At 35.1% G+C, this 21979-nt stretch overlaps 1 protein-coding gene across 17 annotated transcripts in view; it reads right to left on the minus strand.

The window, feature by feature from the left end:
• The window catches only part of ATF7IP (activating transcription factor 7 interacting protein), a 126865-nt gene that overhangs the window by 24119 nt on the left and 80767 nt on the right, over positions 1-21979 (minus strand). For all 17 annotated transcript variants that reach the window (XM_078338283.1, XM_078338280.1, XM_009003296.5 and 14 more), the window contains 4 exons: positions 13015-13088; positions 12329-12417; positions 8553-9191; positions 4273-4337 (listed from right to left, as the gene is read on the minus strand). In XM_078338283.1, coding sequence (XP_078194409.1) covers positions 4273-4337; positions 8553-9191; positions 12329-12417; positions 13015-13088 — 867 coding nt within the window. The remainder of the gene's footprint in view (positions 1-4272; positions 4338-8552; positions 9192-12328; positions 12418-13014; positions 13089-21979) is intronic.

The following is a 21979-nucleotide window of genomic DNA, read 5'->3' on the forward strand; positions in this document are numbered from 1 at the left end:
TGGCTTTGTAGCCTTTTTGTAATAAAACTGTAATATACTGGAAAGGCACACTTCAGCAAATGTGAAGAAAGAGTTAACACAGAAGAGCTGGTTGTTCATTCCTTGCACATCTCTCCAAGGGAAGTTGGAACCATCACTGAGACTTGGTTAGTTATCAGGAATGTTGCCCTTGGAGGGTCATGTTAACAATTAATTCTCTTATATACACTCTGAACAGTGAACTGTGCTATACTGGTTCATCAGGATTGCTCTGCATAAATATGAAGATTGATGATGCACACTTGGGTTTCACTGTTGGGATCCTGAGTTTCCAATGCCATGGCCAGTTATGTAGAAAAATGTCACTATGTGACCAGACCTCCAAAAAACCTCAGACCCTAAGACTCAATCAGGCTTCTCTGGGAAAAGACTCTTGGCACATGTCTCTGAGGTTAATAAGCCAGAGAAAAAACAAATTCTATGCAATCCCAGACAGAGGACTTGGAAGTCTTTGCCTGATCTTTCTGCACATTTTTTTCCCTGTTGCTCTTGCTCTACACCTTTTGCTGTGATGAACCATAACGGTAGTAGAGCCTGCTACTGGGTCTTATGAAATCCTTCTAGCAAATCAGCAAAGCTTAAAGGTGATCCTGCGTCCCCTGAAACAGCAATTACAGATAGCAACACCATTTTATAACCTATGTTGATAATTTGAATAAATTTGTTTTTCACTACATAAAACAATATATAAAATGATATACAGTAACAAAATATACAATAATAAAGTATATGTAATATGTTAATAAATACTTATTTGGGGATATTAGATAAATCTTCATTTAACAACTACAGAAAGAGAATATTTTACAGATTTCATCATTTGCTAATTACAGCTGAACAAGCATTTCCATCCTAGACACCAAGATTCTTTTCTTTTTTCTTTTTTTTGAGACAGAGTCTCACTCTGTCACCCAGAGTCACTGCTGGAATGCAGTGGCAATATCATGACTCACTGCAATCACCTCCTCCCAGATTGAAGTGATCCTCCCACCTCAGCCTCCTAAGTAGCTGGGATTACAAGTGTGCACCACCACACCCAGCTAATTTTTGTATTTTCAGTAGAGACAGGTTTTCACCATGTTGTCCAGGCTGGTCTCAAACTCCTGACCTCAAATGATCCGCCTGCCTCAGCCTCCCAAAGTGCTGGAATTACAGGGGTGAGACAGTGTGCCTGGCCTTAGACATTCAGATTTCTTCTGATCTAAAGAGCCTTAAAGTGTTAAGAAGTACAACTAAGTAGGCTTGGCATAGAAAAAAGAAGTTAGCCAATTATATTTACAATGTGACCATTCAAAGAATCACAGGCTACCTTTTCCACACTAGTTTCTATCTGCTAGAAAGTTGCACATTAAGGTAAAAAGCAAATAAGAATTTATTAATCAACAGTATATCATTAATAAAGGTATTTATCACAATGACAAAAATATTTGTTTCAGCTGGCAAGCATAACTTCATAACTGAGAGCACATATATACTTCCTTTATGGCTTCTTATTACATAATCAAACTCTCCTTTAATTATATTTATTATTCACATCTGTAACTGACACTGATTCAAAGCTGAAACTTGGTTATTTTTGATAAGGCAGGCTAGGTGCTCAAACTGCTTGTATGTGTTTTTTATACCAGGATATTAAATTCCTCTTCCTCTAAGCCAAATAAAATATGTATTGAGAGCTTAATATTAAGTTGTAGTATCACTTTGCTGTTGGGATTCACTCAGGGTGGCTGGCAAAATATTAAAAGGAAATATTAGGGAAAGTTGTAAGATTATAATCTCAAACCTTTTGGAAGGCCAAAAGGTTTTCATTAACTTGTAATCATGGGACAGACTGAAGGCAGCTGGTCCTTACCTTAAAGCATTAGGTCACAGGGTGAAGATTAGGGATAACAGAAGCTTCCCTGTTAAGTCTCTTTAGCCCACATTCCTTTGTCTCTACCCTAACTACTTGTTTACTCATGTAAACTTTGTGCGGATGGCCTTGGCCTTCGCAGGGGGAGGTCAATGGTGTTTGTTCTGGGCCCCCTGGGAATCAAAGCTTTTATCATTTGTAAAACCACTCCTTTAACCATGTTAATTATCCACAAGTGTGTTGACTTAGATCCTCTGTCATTAAATCTATACTGAATAAATGTGAGAAGAACATGCAGTAAGGGCTCGGGTAGCTGCAATGGCCCTCTGAGAGCAGCTGACAACCTCCCTAGCCCACTCGTTCACTGTACTTTTTGTGTTTGAGTATATTTATTCATCTGCCTCAGAGTCAGGGTTTGCAGGATGGAATCCTGCAGGTGGTGATCAAGGTCTCAGGTGGTGACCCCAACATGACCAACGCCACACTTTGCTTTCTGATGAAGTCAATTCCTGTTTCAAGTGATCGTGGTGATTTTTTTTTTTTTTAAGGTTCTTTTCTACAGAGACAGGGTCTCACTTTGTAGTCCAGGGTGGTTTCAAACTCCTGGGCTCAAGTGATTCTCCTATCTTGGCTTCCCAAAATGCTGGGATTAGAGACATGAGCCACCACACTCCACCTCAAGTGTCGTTTATATTATATCCATTTTAATTTCACTTATGTATTTGTATTTCTTTTTTCTTGAGATGGGGTTTTGCTGTTTTGCCCACGCTGGAGTGAAGTGGTGTAATCTCGGCTCACTGCAACCTCTGCCCCACTAGGTTCAAGCAATTCTCCTGCCTCAGCCTCTCAAGTAGCTGGGATTATAGGGGCCTGCTACCACACCCAGCTAATTTTTGTATTTTTAGTAGAGATGGGTTTCCCCTATGTTGGCCAGGCTGGTCTTGAACTCCTCACCTCAGATGATCCGCACCCCCTCAGCCTCCCAAAGTGCTAGGATTACAGGTGTGAGACACCGTGCTCGGCTACATATACTATATTTTGGCAAAATACTCTATAGAGAGTACAGTTCAATACAACTTTTTGCAGTGATGAAATTAGTCTGTATCCGTGTGGTCTGATACGATAGCCACTAGCCATTTGTAGCTACTGAACCTTGAAATGGGGTTATTGTGACTGAGGAACTGAGTTTTTAAGTAGCTACATATGACTAGTGGCTATCGCATTAGATAGCACAGCTCTAGAAGAACCACCATTTATAAAATGACAAAAGGCAGCCATTATAACGTCCATTTTCCTTTCCTTGAAAATATTACTTGTTTAAAAAAAAACTCACTGAGTAGAGATGTTCATTAATTCTTTGTTTAAAGTTTATAAAGTACAAGTGGACTTCCTATAAATGTCACTTAAGTATCACTGAATATATCAACATTTTCTATACTACATGTCTTCTAGAAAGTATCTCAATCTTATAATTATCATTGAAAACATAGTTATAATCCACAAGACATACTCAGAAACAATCACAACTTCAACCTTTAATACTGCATACAAAGACTGCTAACATCTGTAACAAGTAAGGTATTTTTAATAGCTTTTATTTGATCTATAAACTATGACAAAATCCATCATTTTTAAAGAAAATACTCGTATCTAAAGATCGAATGATGCCCTTGTTTTAATATTCTTGTCATTTTTTTCATGCTTGACATGCTTGAGATTTTTTTTCTGCTAGAATAATTTATGAACTTGAAATGATTCAAAGGAAGTGAAGAAAATAAAACGATCAACAACCTAATCACTTCACTATAAACTGATTAAACCTAAGGTAACGAAGAACAAGGAAGCACACTGTTAACACAGGAAGGAAGTCGTTACTCTATACTGGGTGCTTAAAATTTAATATGAAAAAGTACAGAATGGCAGAGTGCTAATAAACTACCAGACAGACAAAAAATTCTTCCTCAAAAGATACCCTGATTACCTCTGAAGAAATAAAAATGTTGGTGGGGGGGGGGGTGGCATAAGTGAGGGTAAACCAGTGAGATACTCTGAAAATAAAAGACGCACCCGGATTAAATGACATGTGTATTCTTTTCACAGATAATCTTTAGAGTGTAAAAGCTCAACTGTATTAATCCAGTCAGTCAGTTAATAGAATAAACTAATTATTACCTCTAAGAACTGCTACGCAAAAATAAAACGAGGCAAAACAAAAAAACTTCAAATCTTGTCAAACATGATAGAAAAATTGTGAGACAATTTTTGGACAGTTATAAAAAACAGACATAGAACAACTTTCATTCAATCAAAGAATGATGAAAATTCATTTTCCTGTGGGCAATAATTAGGATTTTACTTTAAAGAAGAAGGAAAAATCTTACCTGTGATGTGCTATCAGCTGCTTTCTTACTAACAGAAACATCTATCGTTTTGTTTGTCTGGTTTTCTGAAAAGTTAAAAAGAAAAGCCATTTTTAAAAACATCTACAAAATGTAAAAAGCTAGGCTGCTTTATATACAAAAATTCACATAGTTTTCTCCAACTATTTTTCTGTCAACATGTCACATATGTAAATAAAAGCTCAAACTCACAGATCACTGCTATAGTATCTTTCAGAAGGGGAAATTCACAATACAGATAAAAAACTTTCTACTGCCCCTGCAATTTTAACTCTAAGCAATATCTCATGAAAATAATTTAAGATATACATAACTTAAATGTTCTAACATGAGAAAATAGTTAAACAAAATATAATTCTTCCATACTATGTCCCTTTCGAGAAAAAAATTTAATATGTAAAAACCGTTTGCAATACATTCAGTAGAAACAGATGCGTAAATCCAAGAAAATACACACGCACGTTTCTCAGTAAGTTCAGTCATCGGTGATTTTTCGTTCTTTGTTCATTTTTCAATTAACTTGTACTGAGTTTACAGTTAAAAAATAATGTTACTTCCAGAACAGCATAGAAAACAAACCAAGTATACTTTGCCCCAGTTTCTAATGGGCGGAAAAGAGAGAATGTATTAATTTTATGAAAGGTCTTTTGCACCTATTGAGATTATTTACGTTTTCCTGTTTGGTAACACATGTTTTTTAAATGTTGAAACAGCCCATCTTTCCTTTCTGGAGACAAAACCCTCTTGGTCAAACTGTGGCATTTCTTTCATTTGCAAATCTTCAGAATGCGTACAGAGTAAACAATTTATGTCTTAAAAAATACAGGAGATTAAACTACCTATGTATTCCATATGTACATATATATATATAAATCTATATGTCTAAAAAAATCAAGTTGGTAAGTATTCACCTGTTAAAAGAGGTATTCCAGGGTACAGAAGTTAAAAGGATGCCTTTGATTTCTCCCTACCTTGTCTGAATAATTTTCTTTTTGTAAGAAGAATATATTAATGCATTATTTATTTAAAAATATATTCAAATTATCTTATTTATTACAAATGAGCATCTGTTTTGGATTGACATGTTCTCTCTCTCTCTCTCTCTCTCTCTCTCTCTCTCTCTCTCTCTCGACAGGGACTTCCTCATTACCCAGGCTGGAGTACAGTGGCATGACCATGGCTCACTGAAGCCTTGACCTCCTGGGTTCAAGCAATCCTCCTGCTTCAGCCTCTGAATAGCTAAGACTGCAGGCATGTGTCTAATTTTTTATTTTGTGTACAGATGGGAGGTCTCACCATATTGCAAGGCTTGTCTCAAGCTCCTGAGCTCAAGCCATCCTCCTGCCTCAGCCTCCAAAGTGCTGGGAATACAGGCATAAGCCACCATGCCCAGCAAACTCTAGTGTTCTCATAGTCTTAGAACAAGATGTTTAATGAAATGTGAGCGTGGGCATTGTATATGGATTGTATACAGCTCTCCTCCAAATGTGTTCTTTCTTTAATGTCTAGTTTAGTAAATGGAACAGCATTTAGCAATATCTTAGAAATCTGAATCATCTTTGAATTCTCCATCTCTTCTACACATCTAAACTTTTACTAATAAATTACCAAGTACTGCCAATGCTACCTCTTGAATAACTTTTAAATCTTTTTGATACCACCATCTGTCATCTCGTACACTACAAGAGCCTCCAGCCTCCTAACTGGTCTTCATGACATATTCTCATCCCTTCCAAACCATTCTCCATACTGAAACCAGGGTTCATGGGTGTCCCCCCTACAAAAACCCTTTAACACGATTTCCCCCATTCTTCCATTCATTACTTCATACCCTTTCCAGATTTCCCATTTTCAATTTTGTCCTCACAAAAACCTGCAAATCCTAACACTCATCACATTTATAATTAATTAGTTATTTAATGAACACATTCCCTATTTGACTGCAAGCTTAGTGAAATCATAGGAACTGTTTTATACATTGCTGTGTACCTACAGAACCTAATATAGGCATTCTTTACTTTACGAATGAAAGAAATTAGTTATAATTTGAGCTTTAAATTTCCAAGCCCTTAGGAGGGCATTTACTTCACTATAAACAGAAAATACTGACTTAAAATCCATAAAGATACACTTACATACAAATGCATGAACATACAGCATATGTTCTTATTAAGTAAATATAATACCTACAAAAGTATAGAGCTTAGAAAATCTTAATTATATAACCTGATTAATTTGCCACCAACTACTAAGTGTAGTAGAGATGTACTGAAGTTTGGCTTCGGTTTTGGGAAGCCTAAACAGCCAAAGGCCTACTTTAATGTCATTTATGGTACTGTTGAAATTATGCATGGTCAAAGAACGTATGTTCTCATAAGATCTCATTTTAGTTAACATTATGAAAAAGAAAACAAACAAAGCTTGTCATTCACATTTATTCATTATCAAATGTAGGTAAGCATTCTAAATGGAACTTCAAGATCTTAATATAATTATATACTAAAAATATGTAAATGTGTTAAATGTACATGTTAAAATATGTAATTTTATGTTTAGAAATAATTGTATATTATCTCAGAATGCTGTACCAATTAATGATTGTAAAAACTTACTTTTATATACAAAAAAAATTCAGAATAGTCAACTAAACAGACTGACGTGCATTACTCATAGTGTCCATCAACTAGATAATTTGGGGACCATATCGTTTCTATAAAAAATGTAAGAACGGACAATGAAATTATAATTCTGACACTTGTAGAAGTGGCTGGAGTACGAGCATAACAGTAAACAAAATACTCTTATTTATTTCTTTTCAAGCCGTGGTTTTCCAGGAAAAGTTCTATATTTAAGAGTTTATCTCCTTTCAAGACCATGAATTTAAAACAATGTCAACTTTGCCTAAAAATGTCATAAGGAAGAAAAACCAAAATCACATAAAACAATGTCCATCACTAAATCATCTAACATTAAAAAATACTAAGAACTAAAAGAAAAAGAAATTACAGGAAAATGAAGCATCACCCAAAAATCTTATATGTCCACTGACCTCAGTTAAAAGCAAGCATCTCTTTTAGTGTTGTAAAGATGTGAGAATGTCCAAAAAATAATGTGGTAGCAGATAATACTAACAAACATGTGTCCCTATACTATGCGAACATTTAAATTGTAAATACTATAAATAATAATTGCACTTTCATATAAAACATTAGTTTGTTCTTATAAATAAGATAATGATATGAGAGTGATATCCAGCTTCAATCCAATATTAATTTTGATCTCCCACTCATTTACTTACTTTACAACTCTGTGAAATGCCATCACTGTTTCATATGAGAAAACTCTTAGGGAGTAAAATGCACTAGTAATTGGCTACATGACAAATGAAAACTAAGGCTTGTACATCTCACTTATAAAAGTAATTTTGCACTTTAGAATTTGTTTCCTATATTTCATGGTCACTTATGACATCAATAAGAAAGATACTATAGCAATTTTACTATACACATGATGCCTACACTTGCCTGCCTTTCCAAAAGTAAAGCAGATAAATAAGTCAGAAATGAAAAATAAGCCAGTTCAAGAATGCATACAAGACAAACTCTTTCTAGGAATTATGAAGACACAGCGTTTGGCAGATTTTAAACAGGTATAATCAAATTCTCCTTTTTGCAATATTTCTAAGTCAAATACAAACAATCATATAGTGTGTCATATGGGAAAACACAGAAAAGATAAAACAAAAAGGACTCAAACATTTTATAGTAAATGTGAGAGAAGAAACCTATGTTTAAGTTGTGCAAATTTGGAAGAGACGAATGAATGCACAAAGGATTTTCCAAATGGGTAAGGAACGTAAATGTGCCTTTATTTTTTTCTTAAAAGCATATATTATACAAATTTGATACTTTAAAATGTATCTGTTTTAGACAGATATTGCTAGCAAATGTATTATAAAAGCAACTCATAATGCTTGCTACAAAGCCATAAGTTAAAAATGCATCAATTAGGAAAATTACTCAAAGATAAAACACAGATGCTAACTTCCAAATAGAAAATGAATCCCCTTTCTCAAGCCCCATTTTAGCAACGTAATTTCTCTCAGGTATCTAAAAAATTACTAAAAATAATCAAGAAAATTCTGTTTACTTTGTTCTTTCAATATTGCCAGCCACTTAGAAAAAAAAAAGTTCATCGTTACAAGGCTATTAACATGCTTGCATTTCTAGTATTTGCATTTCTAACCCCACATGGTGACTTACCAATTCTTGGGTTAGTAGTGCTGTTCTGTTCTGCAGGAGATGAAGTACTGAAAGCAGAAACTGGAATTTTCATCTGTATAGGACCTCGATTAGTTGATGGACTATAGAGTCCTGATGGGCCCACTGTGGGTAAAGATGTCCTTGTGGCTTGTACAATAGAGTGTGCCGTTGGAACAGCCTGCACAGCAAGTGTTGTTCCCAATGGTGCAGCACTGGCAGTAGGGTTCCTTTGAATACTAGGACTGGGCACAGAAGGAACGTTGTTTGGTTTAGTGGGATTTGGCAAGGATGGCAAGGATACTGGATTTTTGGTAAGACCACTCACTGTAGGTGGGCTTTGCACAGAAATGAATTCTACGTTGCCAGATGGTTGATTAGTCACCAAAGTCCCTGGATGGCTCTGTAGAAGCTGAGGCTGGGAGGATACTGCAAGAGGTACATGCAAAATCACTGGCAAAGGTTGTAAAGAGATTGTAGGTTGGGGATTTCCACTAGGCACCTGAGTAGTAGCAACTACAGTAGCCGTATTGGGTGCAGGAAGAACTGATGGTGCTGTCAGGGAACCCGAAGTAACTGGAGTCTGCAACTTAGGCTGACTACTGACAACTGCTGGAGGGGTGACAAGACTGGCTGAAGATACTACAGAAAGAAAACAGAAGTCTCAGTTTAAATGGTTATGGCAATTTACCAGCCAAGAAAATATGACAGATACAAATTAAATCCATTGCATTAGGTACTGTAAAGTCTTTCATCATGAAAGTTTGTTTTTTCCAGATTTAAATTCTGAAATTTAACTTAGAATTAAATTCTTGGAAGGATTTTGCATGTAGGTTTAGTATATCACAAAAACAGCACAAGATGGACGATTAATCCGCAGACTGCTGAGTATCAAAACAGTCCCTGAAAATAACTATGATCACTTCACAGTACCTAACTAGTAAACAAATAAAAACACTAAAAAGTAGGTAAAACGGTATATTTTTGAAACTACATTAAAAACATTATAAATGCCTTATAACACAAGTAATATATAAACTCATATAATAAATCTGAAGTCATAACCATTAATTAATAATAGGTAAACTTATTCATCATATTTTATCATTTGAACCATGTCTGTATCTTTGGATCAAGTCTGACTGAATTCCCAGGGAGAGGAATTATCTTCCCCTACTGAGGGGCAGTTCCCTCTACTGACACCCTACTGACATTGTATGGTATGAAAAATAGCACTGAGTGAAGATGACAGATGAATTAAGAAATGTGAAAGCTTATACAGAAGAACAGAGAAAATACAAATGCTGGTCACTACAGTTTTATAGTAATTTTCAACTACTTGTGCTTATTCTCATTGAAATAGGTTTAAAAGACATGATCAAACTTCTTTCTCATTGATTTATAGTCTTTCCAATCAGGTACACTAGAGCAGCAGTTCTCAAAGTGTAGTCCAGGGGGATGCCTGGGGTTTTCTGAGACCCTTTCAGGGAGTCTGCAATGTCAAAACTATTTTCATAATGAGATATTATTTGCCTTTTTCAATGAGCAGACATTTGCACCAATGGAGCAAAAGCAATGGTGAGTAACACTTTGGATGCTTTAGTACAAAAATCAAGGTCGTTTAATGGGACCAAACTCACTGCATTCTTTATCAACACACGCTTACAGTAAAAAACAAAGTCAGTTTTACTTAAGAATCCCCATGATCAACAGTAAAAACTATTAACTTTATTATATCTCAACCTTTGAATAGGGGTTCTTTTCTTAATATTCCATGTGAAGACATAGGACTCTGCATGCCAAAGTAAAATGGCTAACTCAAGGAAAAATGCTTGTGCATTTGAGCTATAAACTAAACCAGCAGTCTTTTCCATCAAAGACTATTTTTACTTGAAAGAATGATCTATACGCACACTGATGATTCACATGTGGGTATTTTTAAGATCTTCTCTAAAAAATAGACTAGGTAAGGCAGTCACTTCAAGGAAAAAAACCCAACTGTATTTATCAGCAATAATAACATTTGAATTTTAAAATAAAACTAAGAAGATTTGAAAAACCTTATATCCGTCACTGAAAGCATGAAGCTCTCTAAATCCTTAAAATACTTCTCTGAGTAGAACTGATAGTAAAATCAGTAAATGTAATTTTTAAAAATAATATTTTTAAATAAAATGTGTCAACATTTGGAAGATTTGCATTAACTTCGTGAACAGTTTTCAAATGACCAATGAATGATATTAGTAAAATTCCATCCAAGTGCAAGATAGAGGAACAGATTTAAAACAAGATTTGCCTCTATCGCCCAGGATAGAGCACAGTGGTACAATCTCGGCTCACAGCAGCCTCAACCTCCAGGGCTCAGGTCATCCCTCAACCTCAGCCTCCCAAGTAGCTAGGACCACAGGTGTGTACCACCATATCTGGCTATTTTTGTATTTTTTTAGAGATAGAGTTTCACCATGTTGCCCCAGCTGACCTTGATCTGAGTTCAAGCAATCCACCTGCCTCGGGCCTCCCACAGTGCTGGGATTACAGGCATGAGCCACCAAACTTGTTCAATAAACGGATTTTAATGGAAGAGTAAGGAAATTTATTTGGTGTGATTTCAGATCACACTTCACAATTAACCTTAAAGAAACTACTACTTGATAATATCAAAGAAGAATAACCACAATTATCTGTAAGGGCTAGTCCTTTTCCATCTACATATTTGTATAAGACTAGATTTCCTTCAAATGCTTCAGCCAAATCAACATTTTAAAACAGACCAAAAGCAGATATAAATATGAATATACAGCTATCTTTAGCTATCTTGATGTCTTAAAGTATAAAACAGATTTATAAAAAATGTAAGAGGATAATGCTCTTTGTGCTGCTATTTTTAAGCTTGGAAAATACATTTAGTTTCATTTTTAAAAGTCTTTTTGTGTTAGACATTATGGGTTTACTACTACTTTATTTATTTTTATTATTGTTATTGCTATTTTTTAGAGGAGGTCTTGCTCTGTCCCCCAAGCTGGAGTGCAGTGGCATGATCTCGGCTCGCTTCAACCTCCACCTCCCAGGTTCCAGTGATTCTCCTGTCTCAGCCTCCTGAGTAGCTGGGATTACAGGCACCAGCCACCATGCCTGGCTAATTTTTGTATTTTGGTAGAGATGCGGTTTCACTGTGTTGGCCAGGATGATCTCCAACTCCTGACCTCAAGTGATCCACCCACTTCATCTCCCAAAGTGCTGGGATTACAGGCACAAGCCACCACACCTGGCCTACTATTATTTTAAATGAATAAACATTTTAAAAATATGTTTTAATTTCTGTTAAATTTCTACTTCATTTCAACTAACAAACATCAATTGATGTAACCCACATAAGTAAAAGCTCTGGGGTTCTTAATTTTTTCAGATTGTAAAGGGGTCAAGAGACCAGAAATTTTGCATACTACTGCCAAAGAGGCTTGAGTATCTATCCTGTATTTCATGTGTACTTATCTAGGGTCCTAACTTTTTTTGTTTTAAGAGTCTGAGTAGATTTCACTACATTGCCCAAGTTGACTCAAACTCCTGGGTTCGGGTGACCCTCCTAAGCCTCCCAAGTAGCTGGAACTATAGGCATGTGCCACCATGCCCAGTTTGATCCTGAATTTTTAACAAAATTTTTGTACTCAGACCAATGTGCCCAATTTTTTAGTCCATTTCAACCTCAAAAGAATGTAAGAAAAGAGAACCAAAGCCCTGAATTCCTAAGAAAATGTCTTTTTGTATTTAAAAAAAGTTACCTGTATTCACAGGAGTTTGAAAGGATGGCGGTGCGCTCTCGCTTACATTTCTTTTGGACTCCAGCATCTGCCTCACTGTGCCTGCATTTCTACGAAATATATACACACAAATAGTTAATGATATGCCACTCTGGGAGTACCAGCTGATATCTAGAATAAGCAGTGGCCCATAGGGAAAAAAGGGTGGCTAGACTTGGGTTTCACAACCCTAAACCACAAGCAAATAGAGTGAGGCATAGCTGGCACAAAGACTTCTAAATGCTGGGGTCTACGGCATTAGGGAAGAGTCTTAACTCTTGTACTGTAATGTCTGTCATCAATACTTAACCTGAATACCAAAAGTAGGTCCTAACATATACAAACACTAGTCTTTCTCACCCTTAACAGAAGCACTAACTATAAATGCTTATAGTTAATGAAGCATTTCTCAATTACTCGAGAGAATACTATTTAAGACAAGTGGTTAAAGAAATACATAGTGATCACAGAATGCCTTTTAAGTTAGTGAAAGTATCATTCACACATAAACAATATAACGAAGCAAGAAAAGAAAACATACTAACCAAGTATATCAAACACTTATCTCTACATAAATACATGACTACATTGCAAGATTCTTTGACCAAATAAAGAAAACTAGAACCTTGTCCTGTTACTTAAAAAGTAGACAGACTATGAATTCTCACCTGTAAGGCATGTTATTATTGCTGCTGACATCATTTACAATTTTTCCTGGTGATACTGGTGGGTTTGGTGGATGCTGGGGAAAAAACATCAAGGTAAAAATAAAATTCAACACACAGGGAATCTTTTAAAAAAAACAGTAAGACCTGTAGATGCTTGTCAGTACATTATCTGTCACTGTTCTAATAGAACGGGAAACATTACCAGCTGAGACAACAATTTGAATCTTGGCATTATCATTTGTTCATTGTATCTTAAGCAAATTTTTGCTGAAGACAACTGCTTATCATTTGAGAGATCAATATAATAATTCCTGTATTTCAGTGTTCTTATGAAGATTAAATTAAAAACTCGAAAATGGTTCACATGCTGTAAGAGTTTAAAAAACATTAACAATTTAAATGTAAAGAATTATAAGACTCCCTCATTTGACAAATAGCTAGTAAATGCCTACTATTTAGAAGGCATAGCAGGCATCACATTAGCACCAGAAATTCAACAAATAAGTGGTATCCAATGTCTGAAATTAAAATCCTCAAATCAAAATTATTTTTAAGTTTTTTTAAAAAAATACTACCTCCCACTACATGTCACAAATTAGTTCATAAAATGTCACAAATCTAAAATTCAGTAACAACTTATTTCAGCCTTTCCCCCAAAAACCAGGGAATACAGAAATAGAATTCTAACACCTACCTATTAATTATCATTATTTAAACCTCTATCATTAATAACACTATCATCATTTATCTCTTAAAATGAGGCCAGGCACAAAGGCTCACGACTGTAATACTAGCACTCTGGGAGGCTGAGCTAGGCAAGGATTGCTTGAGCTCCGGAGTTACAGACCAGCCTGAGCAACACAGTGAAACCCCATCTCTAAAAAAAAAATACAAAAATTGGCCAGGCGTGGTAGTGCACGCCTGTGGTCCCAGCTCCTTGGGAGGCTGAGGTGGAAGGATCACTTGAGCCAAGATTGTGTCACTGCACTCCAGCCTGGGAGACAGAGCCAGACCCTGTCTCAAAATCAAACAAACAAACAAAAAACGAAAAGAATAAAATAACTCTAGTCAAGTGTAAGAATAACATATCAAACCAAAGGTAATAAATGCTTAGAATTACATTGAGCAGATGCCACTAATCACTTTTCTCAACAACAAATACATCTTGCTACTTTTTATATGGAACAACAATAATTTCAATCTTCTAGTATGACATTGCATTAGATATGTATAGAGTGAAAAACAATAGAATTAAGATAATCTGCTATGAACATACTTTAAATCTGGCTGTCAAGACAAACACACGTAAAACAATAGAAAAGCAGACTAAAATAACAGTGTAATGCCAATGGAAAAAGCTTAAAAAAGAAAAGCTTTTAGGGAAAGGAATGCATCTTCAAGCACATTGCTGAGTGATTGTTTCTTTTTTGAAGATGGAGTGTCACTCTATTACTCTAGCTGGAGTGCAGTGGCACCATCTTGGATCACTGCAACCACCACCTCCCACGTTCAAGAGATTCTTGTGCCTCAGCTGCTGAGTGGCTGGGATTACAGGTGCCCACTACCATGCCTGGCTAATTTTTGTATTTTTAGTAGATATAGGGTTTCGCCATGTTGACCAGGCTGGGATTGCAGACATGAACTACTCTGCTCAGCAATCACTGAGGAATTATTATTACATTTAAAATGGTTAAGATAAAAGAATGCTTCAGGAGAAAAACAAAAAAGAAGAAAAAAACATAGAGAATAAATAAAACAAATGGTTTAGAACACAGGAATCATTTGATGGAGGATATTTAAACCTGTGGTATGATCAACAATATGTCAGAACAGGAAGTGCCAGGTTCTGCTTCCCCTGTGAAGATGACTTGACAATGTAAGCATCATATTGCCTGCGTGAGAATTCCACAAACCAGTTGAGAGGATATGGCATCCCAGGTAAGCACAAGGCCAAAAAGAGGCACACTGGAACAGTTAGGAAACTACATTGCATTCATTCACTATACCCCATCAACCTCCACATCAGAAAAGAAAGAGAAAGGTGGAGCTTGTATTCAACTTTTTGAGATGATGCTCAAGGCACTATATTTTGTCTCAGCCAACGGAGAGGACTAACCTGGAGCAAGAACTGTGACTATGGCACTTTGGATGCCTGTGAGCCTCAGAGACCAAAGGCAGGACTCACAACTTGATACAGGACCAGAGAAATTGCAGTAATACAGACAGACAGCAGGGGAAGCACTAATACAACAGCTTGCCAAAGCACCAGAGGCGGCTGCTATAGCAAAGACAGGCACCAGAGGGAGCTTCAGAGTGGAGAGGCAAACCTCTTCAGATGGAAGAGTACAAGCAAAAGCGCAGAGAAGACACATAGCACACCCCCTCCCCCCAAAAAAAACGTTTTAGAGTCCCACAGAATCTCTGGCAAGGCTGACTGGTGAAGCCCTTCCTGTGTACAAGAGTCCACAAAGACTGGGAGATGTGGCTGTTTTTTCGCATGCTAAAATTTCAGCAAGCATACAAATAAACAGAGAAACATGGTCCAATCAAATAAACAAAATAAATCTCCAAAACCAACCCTAAAGAAAAAGAAAGCTATGAATTGTCTCCCAATAAATTCAAAATAACTATAATTAAGATACTCAATGAGGTGAAAGAGATGACAGAAAACAGCAGAATCAGGAAAAGGGTGCATGAACAAAATGAGAATATCAACAAAGAAATTGTAAAAACGAATCAAACAGAATCATAAAGCTGAAGAATACACTGAAATGAAAATTCAATGTAGGGAATCGAGAGCAGACCAGATAAAACAAAAGAAAAAATCCACAATTCTCAAGACAGGTCATTTGAAAGTATCGTGCCAGAGGAACAAAAAGAGAATGAAGACAAGCTAAGAAAATCTAAAGGACTTTTGGGACACCAACAGGCGGACAGATATATACACAAGGGAGAAACTGAAAGAAGAAAATGGAGATACGAATTCAAGAAGCTCAACGACCTCTATGTTAACCCAAAATCATCTACACTGAGATACATTATAACCAAGCTGTCTGAGTCACAGTAAATAATCTTGAAAGCAATAAGAGAAAAGCAACTCAGAAAAACATACAAGAAAATTCCCATTAGATAACATGCAGATTTCTCAGCAGAAACCCTGTAAGCCTGAAGGAATGAGATAATATCTTTTCAAAGTGGTGAATGAAAGAACTGCCAATCAAAGAATACTGTATCTGGCAATAATATGCTTCAAAAATGAAGGTGAAATGAAAATTTTTCCCAGATTAATAAAAACTGAAGTTTTATCACTATACCGATCCTTCAAGAAGTGCTAAAGAAAGTCCTTCAAGAGAAAATTAAGAGTACTACACAACATCATGGAAGTATACAAAAATATGAACCTCCTTAGTAAAGGTTCATAAGGAGAAAAATCAAGAATCCTGTATTCTTGTTATATAGGTGCACAAATCACTTTTAATTCTGGTATAGAACTTAAAGCATTAAAAAAACTAAAAATATGTTAACAGATACACAACATAAAAAGATGTGATATGTGGCACACATCAGTAACATCAAGTTGTGGTGAGGCAGATATAGAGTAGAGCTCTTATATGACTAAAGTTATTTGCAGTTTAAAATAATAGTTGTAACTTTAGGATGTTTTTTTTACATAATCCCCATGGTAACCAGAGAAAACATCTACAGAAAATACACAAAAGGAATTATAAAAGGAATGAAAGCATACTACTATACCAAAAGAAAACCAAAAAGCAATGAACCTACAAATCAGAGAAAAAAACAAAACGACAATATTAAGTCCCTTCCAATTAGCAGTTTATTTAAATGCAAATGGATGAAACTCTGCAATCAAAAGACAGGCTGACTTAATGTTTTTAAAAATGAAATCCAACTATACGCTGCCTACAAAAGGCTCACTTTGGATGTAAAACACAATACATAATGAAAATGAAAGAATGGAAAAAGATATTCCATGCAAATGGTAACAAAAAGAGAGTAAGGATGGGCCATACTTATGTATGACAAAATAGACTTTAAGTCAAAAACTGTCAAAAGAGACAATAAAGAACACAATGATATAAGGGTCCATTCGCCAGCTGTAGCAAATACACACACACACACACACACATATACACACACACCCCTAACATCAGAGCTTCAAATATATGAAACAAACACTGGAAGAATGAAAGGGAGAAACAGACAGCAACACAATGATAGTAGGAAACTTCAACACCTCACTTTCAATAATGGATAGAACCATCAGACAGAATATCAATAAGGAAACAGAGAACTTTGACAACACTATATACCAATGGACCTAACAGACATATAGAATACTCTATCAAACAACAGCAGAATATACATTCTTCTCAAGAGCACACAGAACATTCTCATGGATAGGTCACATGTCACAACCCAGGTCTCAACAAATTTAGGAAGAGTGGAATTACACCAATTATCTTTTCTGAACATAATGGAATGAAACTCTAAATCAAAAGCAGAAGAAAAGTAGGAAAAGTCACAAATATGTGAAAATTAAACATGCTGTTAAAAAATAACCCAACAAGTCAAATAAGACAGTAAATTACAAGGTTATCTTCAGATAAATGAAAATGAAAACAAAATAGAACAAATTGTATGCAGTGAAAACAGTGGTAATAATGAAGTTTATAGTGGTAAAACACAAAGATCTCAAATCAACAATCTAACTTTACAACTCAAAAAAGTAGGAGAAAAAATAAACCCAAAATTAGCAAGAGGAAACAAATAATGGAAACTACAGCAGAAGTAAACAAAATATAGAATAGAAAAACAGAAAAGCAACAACAAAACTAGCAGTTGGTTTAAAAAAATTGACAAATCCTTAGCTAGGCTAACAAAATTGATAACTTTAAAAATTAAAAGAAACGAAAGAAAGAACATTAGAACTGACACTATATAAATGGAAAGGATTACAAGAGACTACAACGATCAATTATACACCTGCAAACTTGATTACCTAGAGGAAATAAATTCCTAAAAACACATAATCTACCAAGCCTGAATTTTAAAAAAAAAATCTATAAATAGTAAGGAGATTTAATCAATAATAGAAATCTCCTAACAAAAGTCTAAGACCAGGTGCGGTGGCTCACTTGAGGTTAGGAGTTCAAGACAACCCTGGCCAGTATGGTAAAACCCCATCTCTACTACAAATACAAAAATTAGCTGGACGTGGTGGTGCATGCCTATTATTCTAGCTATTTGGATCACTTGAACCAAGATCACACCACTGCACTCCAGCCTGGGTAACGGAGAAAGACTCTGTTGCAAAAATAATAACAACAATTGATAAATAAATTAAAAAAAAAAAAAAAAACACAACGGGGTTTTACCATGTTGGTCAGGCTGGTCTTGAACTCCCGACCTCAGGTGATCCACCTACCTTGGTCTCCAAAGTGCTTGGATTACAGGTATGAGCAACCACACCTGGCCAATAAATAAATTTTAAATTGATAAATAAATTTTAACAATAAATTTTAAAAATAAACAAAATTAACAAACAAAAGCCTAAGACCAGATGGCTTCACTGGAGGGTGTTACCAAACAACTGGTAGTATTCCAAGGAGTACTTTACAAGATGAGTACTTCCAAATAGGAGTACTTTCAAATTCCATGTATTAGGTAATCATTACCTTGATACTAAAGCCAGAAAAAGATACTAAAAAAAAACTACAGGCAAATATCCCTGATGAATACTGATATAAAAATCCTCAAGAAAACATGAGCAAACTCAACAGCATGTTAAAAAGATTATACACGATGACTAAGTTGGTTTATCTGAGGAGTGCAAGGATAGGTCAACATATAAAAATCAATGTAACATGAGATATTAACAGAATAAAGGACAAAAAGCACATGATCATCCTAATTGATGCAGCAAAAGAACTTGACAAAATTCAACACCCTTTCATTGAAGAAGAAAAAAAAATCACTCAGCAAACCAGAAATGGAAACTATCCCAATTTAATAAAGGTCATACATAAAACCTTCACAGTTAACATCATACTCAATGGTGAAAAACTGAAAGCTTTCCTTCTAAGATGAAGAATTAAGCAAGTATGCCCACTCTTGCCACTTTTATTCAATATAGTATGGGAAATCCTAAGCAAAACAATTATATAAGAAAAGGAAATAAATGGCATCCAAATCAGAGTATAAATATCTTTGTTCACAGATGATATGATCTTACATGTAAAAACATAAAGACAATTGTTCAAACATAAGCAAACTCAGCAATGTTGCAGGATACAAAATCAATCTGCAAAAACCAGTTGCATATCTATCAACTATGAAAAACTGGAAAAATAAATTAACAATATAATTTACAATAGTATCAAAAAGAATAAAATAGGAACCAGTTAACAAAGGAAGAGAAAGAATTGTACCAAAAAAAAAAAAACTACAAAACAATGTTGGAAAAAATTTAGACACAAATAAGTGAAAAGACATCCTATGTTCATGGATTGGAAGACTTATTATTGTTAAAATATCTATATTGCCCAAAGCAATCTGCTGATTAAATGCAATCCCTATCAATATTGCAATGGTGTATTTTTTTTCCCCCAGAAAAAAATCCCAAAATTCATATGGAATCTCAAAGGATCCTGAATTGCCAAAACAATTTAGAAAAAGAACAAAGTTGGAGGTTTCATACTTCCTGACTCGAAAACATATTACATATTAGACTACATTGGCCAAAGGGGTTGGGGGCAGGGACCTCACAAAATATATTACAAAGCTACAGTAATCAAAAAAAAGATAGTGCTGGCACAAAAACAGAGACCAAACAAACTTGAATAGAGAGCCCAGAAATAAACTCACATATATAGTCAAATGATCTTCAACAAAACTGTCAAAACTACATAATGAGACAAGGACAGCCTCTTTAATAAATGATGCTGGGAAAACTGGATATATACATCCAAAAGAATGAAGATGGACCCTGACAAAATATATATAAATTAACTCAAAATTGACTAAAGACTTAAATATAAGGCCTAAAACTATAAAATTCCTACAAGAAAACATACAGGAAAAGCTTCATGACATTAGATTTGGCAAGAATTCTTTTGTATATGACACTAACAGCAAAGGCAACAAAAGCAAAAATAGATAAATAGGACTACATCAAACTTAATAAGTTCTGTATATGAAAGGAAACAAATGATAAGTAAATAATGCAAAAAATTTGCAAATAATTTATATAGGGTCAATATTCGGAATATATAAAGAATGCCTACAACTTAGCAACAACAAAAATAAGTATCTTGATTTAAAAATAGGCAGAGAACCTGAAGATACTTTTCCCCAAAGGAGACATATAAATGGCCAACAAGCATATGAAAAGAGGCTCAATATCACTAGTTATTAATGCAAATCAAAACCACAATGAGATATCACATACATCCATGAGGATAGTCACTAACAAAACAACAGAAAATAACATGTTAGTGAGGTTATGGGAAATCTAGAACTCTGGAGCACTACTTATATAAATCTGAAATGGTGCAGCCTCTATGAAGAACAGTATGGGGCTCCTCAAATATCTAAAGGTATTACCATACAACCCATTAATTCACCTTCTGGCTCATATATGCAAAAGAATTAAAAATAGGATCTCGAAGAGACAGTTGCACTTCATGTCCATTGCAGCATTATTCAAAATAGCCCAAAGATAGTAACAGCCTAAATCTCCATCAAGAAATGAAACAATAAAAATATGTATAATGGAATATTATTCTCCCTTGAGAAAGAAGTAGTCCTATCACACATTACAACAGGTATGCATTTTGATGATATGAGGCTGAGTGAAGTCAGCAAGTCACAAAAGGACAAATACTGTATAATTTCACTTGTATGAGCTATCTAAAATAGTCAGAATCATAAAAACACAGTAGAATGATGTTTTCCAAGGGCTGGGAAGAGGGGAAAATGGAGAGCTATTTTATGTATACAGTTTCAGTTTCGTAAGATGAGAAGGTCCTAGAGATCTGTTACATACAAGCTTAGTGTTTGCAGAACAAAGACAAAAACCAACTCTCAGTTGCTCAAGAAAAAAAGAAGTCAACACTTAAAAAGTTAAGTAAAAAAAAAATACAGAGATAGAGAACAGATTAGTGAAAACAAAACCATAAAGGGTAGCATTAGGTAGTACACACACTTATCGTGACATAACAATTTTATATCTTCACTATGATGGGGGCTACAAAAATCTACACGTGATCAATCTGCATGGAACCATAAACACTCGCAAATAGACACACATGCACAATGTAAACTACACACATGTAAAAACTGTTAAGTCTGTAAACTACTTCACAAAACTGTCAATTTCTTTGCTTTGATATTGTACTACTATGATTTCACCACTGGTGGAAGCTAGGGGAAGAGTTCACAGGGATCTATGTACTTTTGCTGCAAAGACAGGAAAGAATAAATGAAAATGCATCAATACAGAAAAATCTCTAGGAAATATGATTACTATTTATTGGCACTGGCAGTTTACTATGTGCCAGACAATGGAGCTATCAAGAGGAGGAAATGGAACTTGTTCAAATAAAAAAATTAAAAACAAAAAAAATTCAGGAGGAAAAGAAAATAAACCCAACTAAAAACTATAATGCAATATACAAAGTACTATATTAAAGTATGAATAATAAAGGAAATAACAGAAGAGTAGCAAAATAGTAAAGAAAAAATGAAGGAAACAACAAAAAGCAAAAGCCGAACTATGAAAGTCAGTTTATGCCGTCATAAATTTGAGTACTTTAAAAAATACTCAAAATGTTTAAGGCAATAAAGTGACTTAATCTAATCTCTGTATATTACAAGTAATGCATAAAAGAGGATTGACTATATGGGGAAGAAAGGGAGGGGAGAACAGAAACATTACAGTCAGTAG

This window comes from Callithrix jacchus, chromosome 9 (assembly GCF_049354715.1).
Source record: "Callithrix jacchus isolate 240 chromosome 9, calJac240_pri, whole genome shotgun sequence".
Lineage (NCBI taxonomy): Eukaryota > Metazoa > Chordata > Mammalia > Primates > Cebidae > Callithrix > Callithrix jacchus.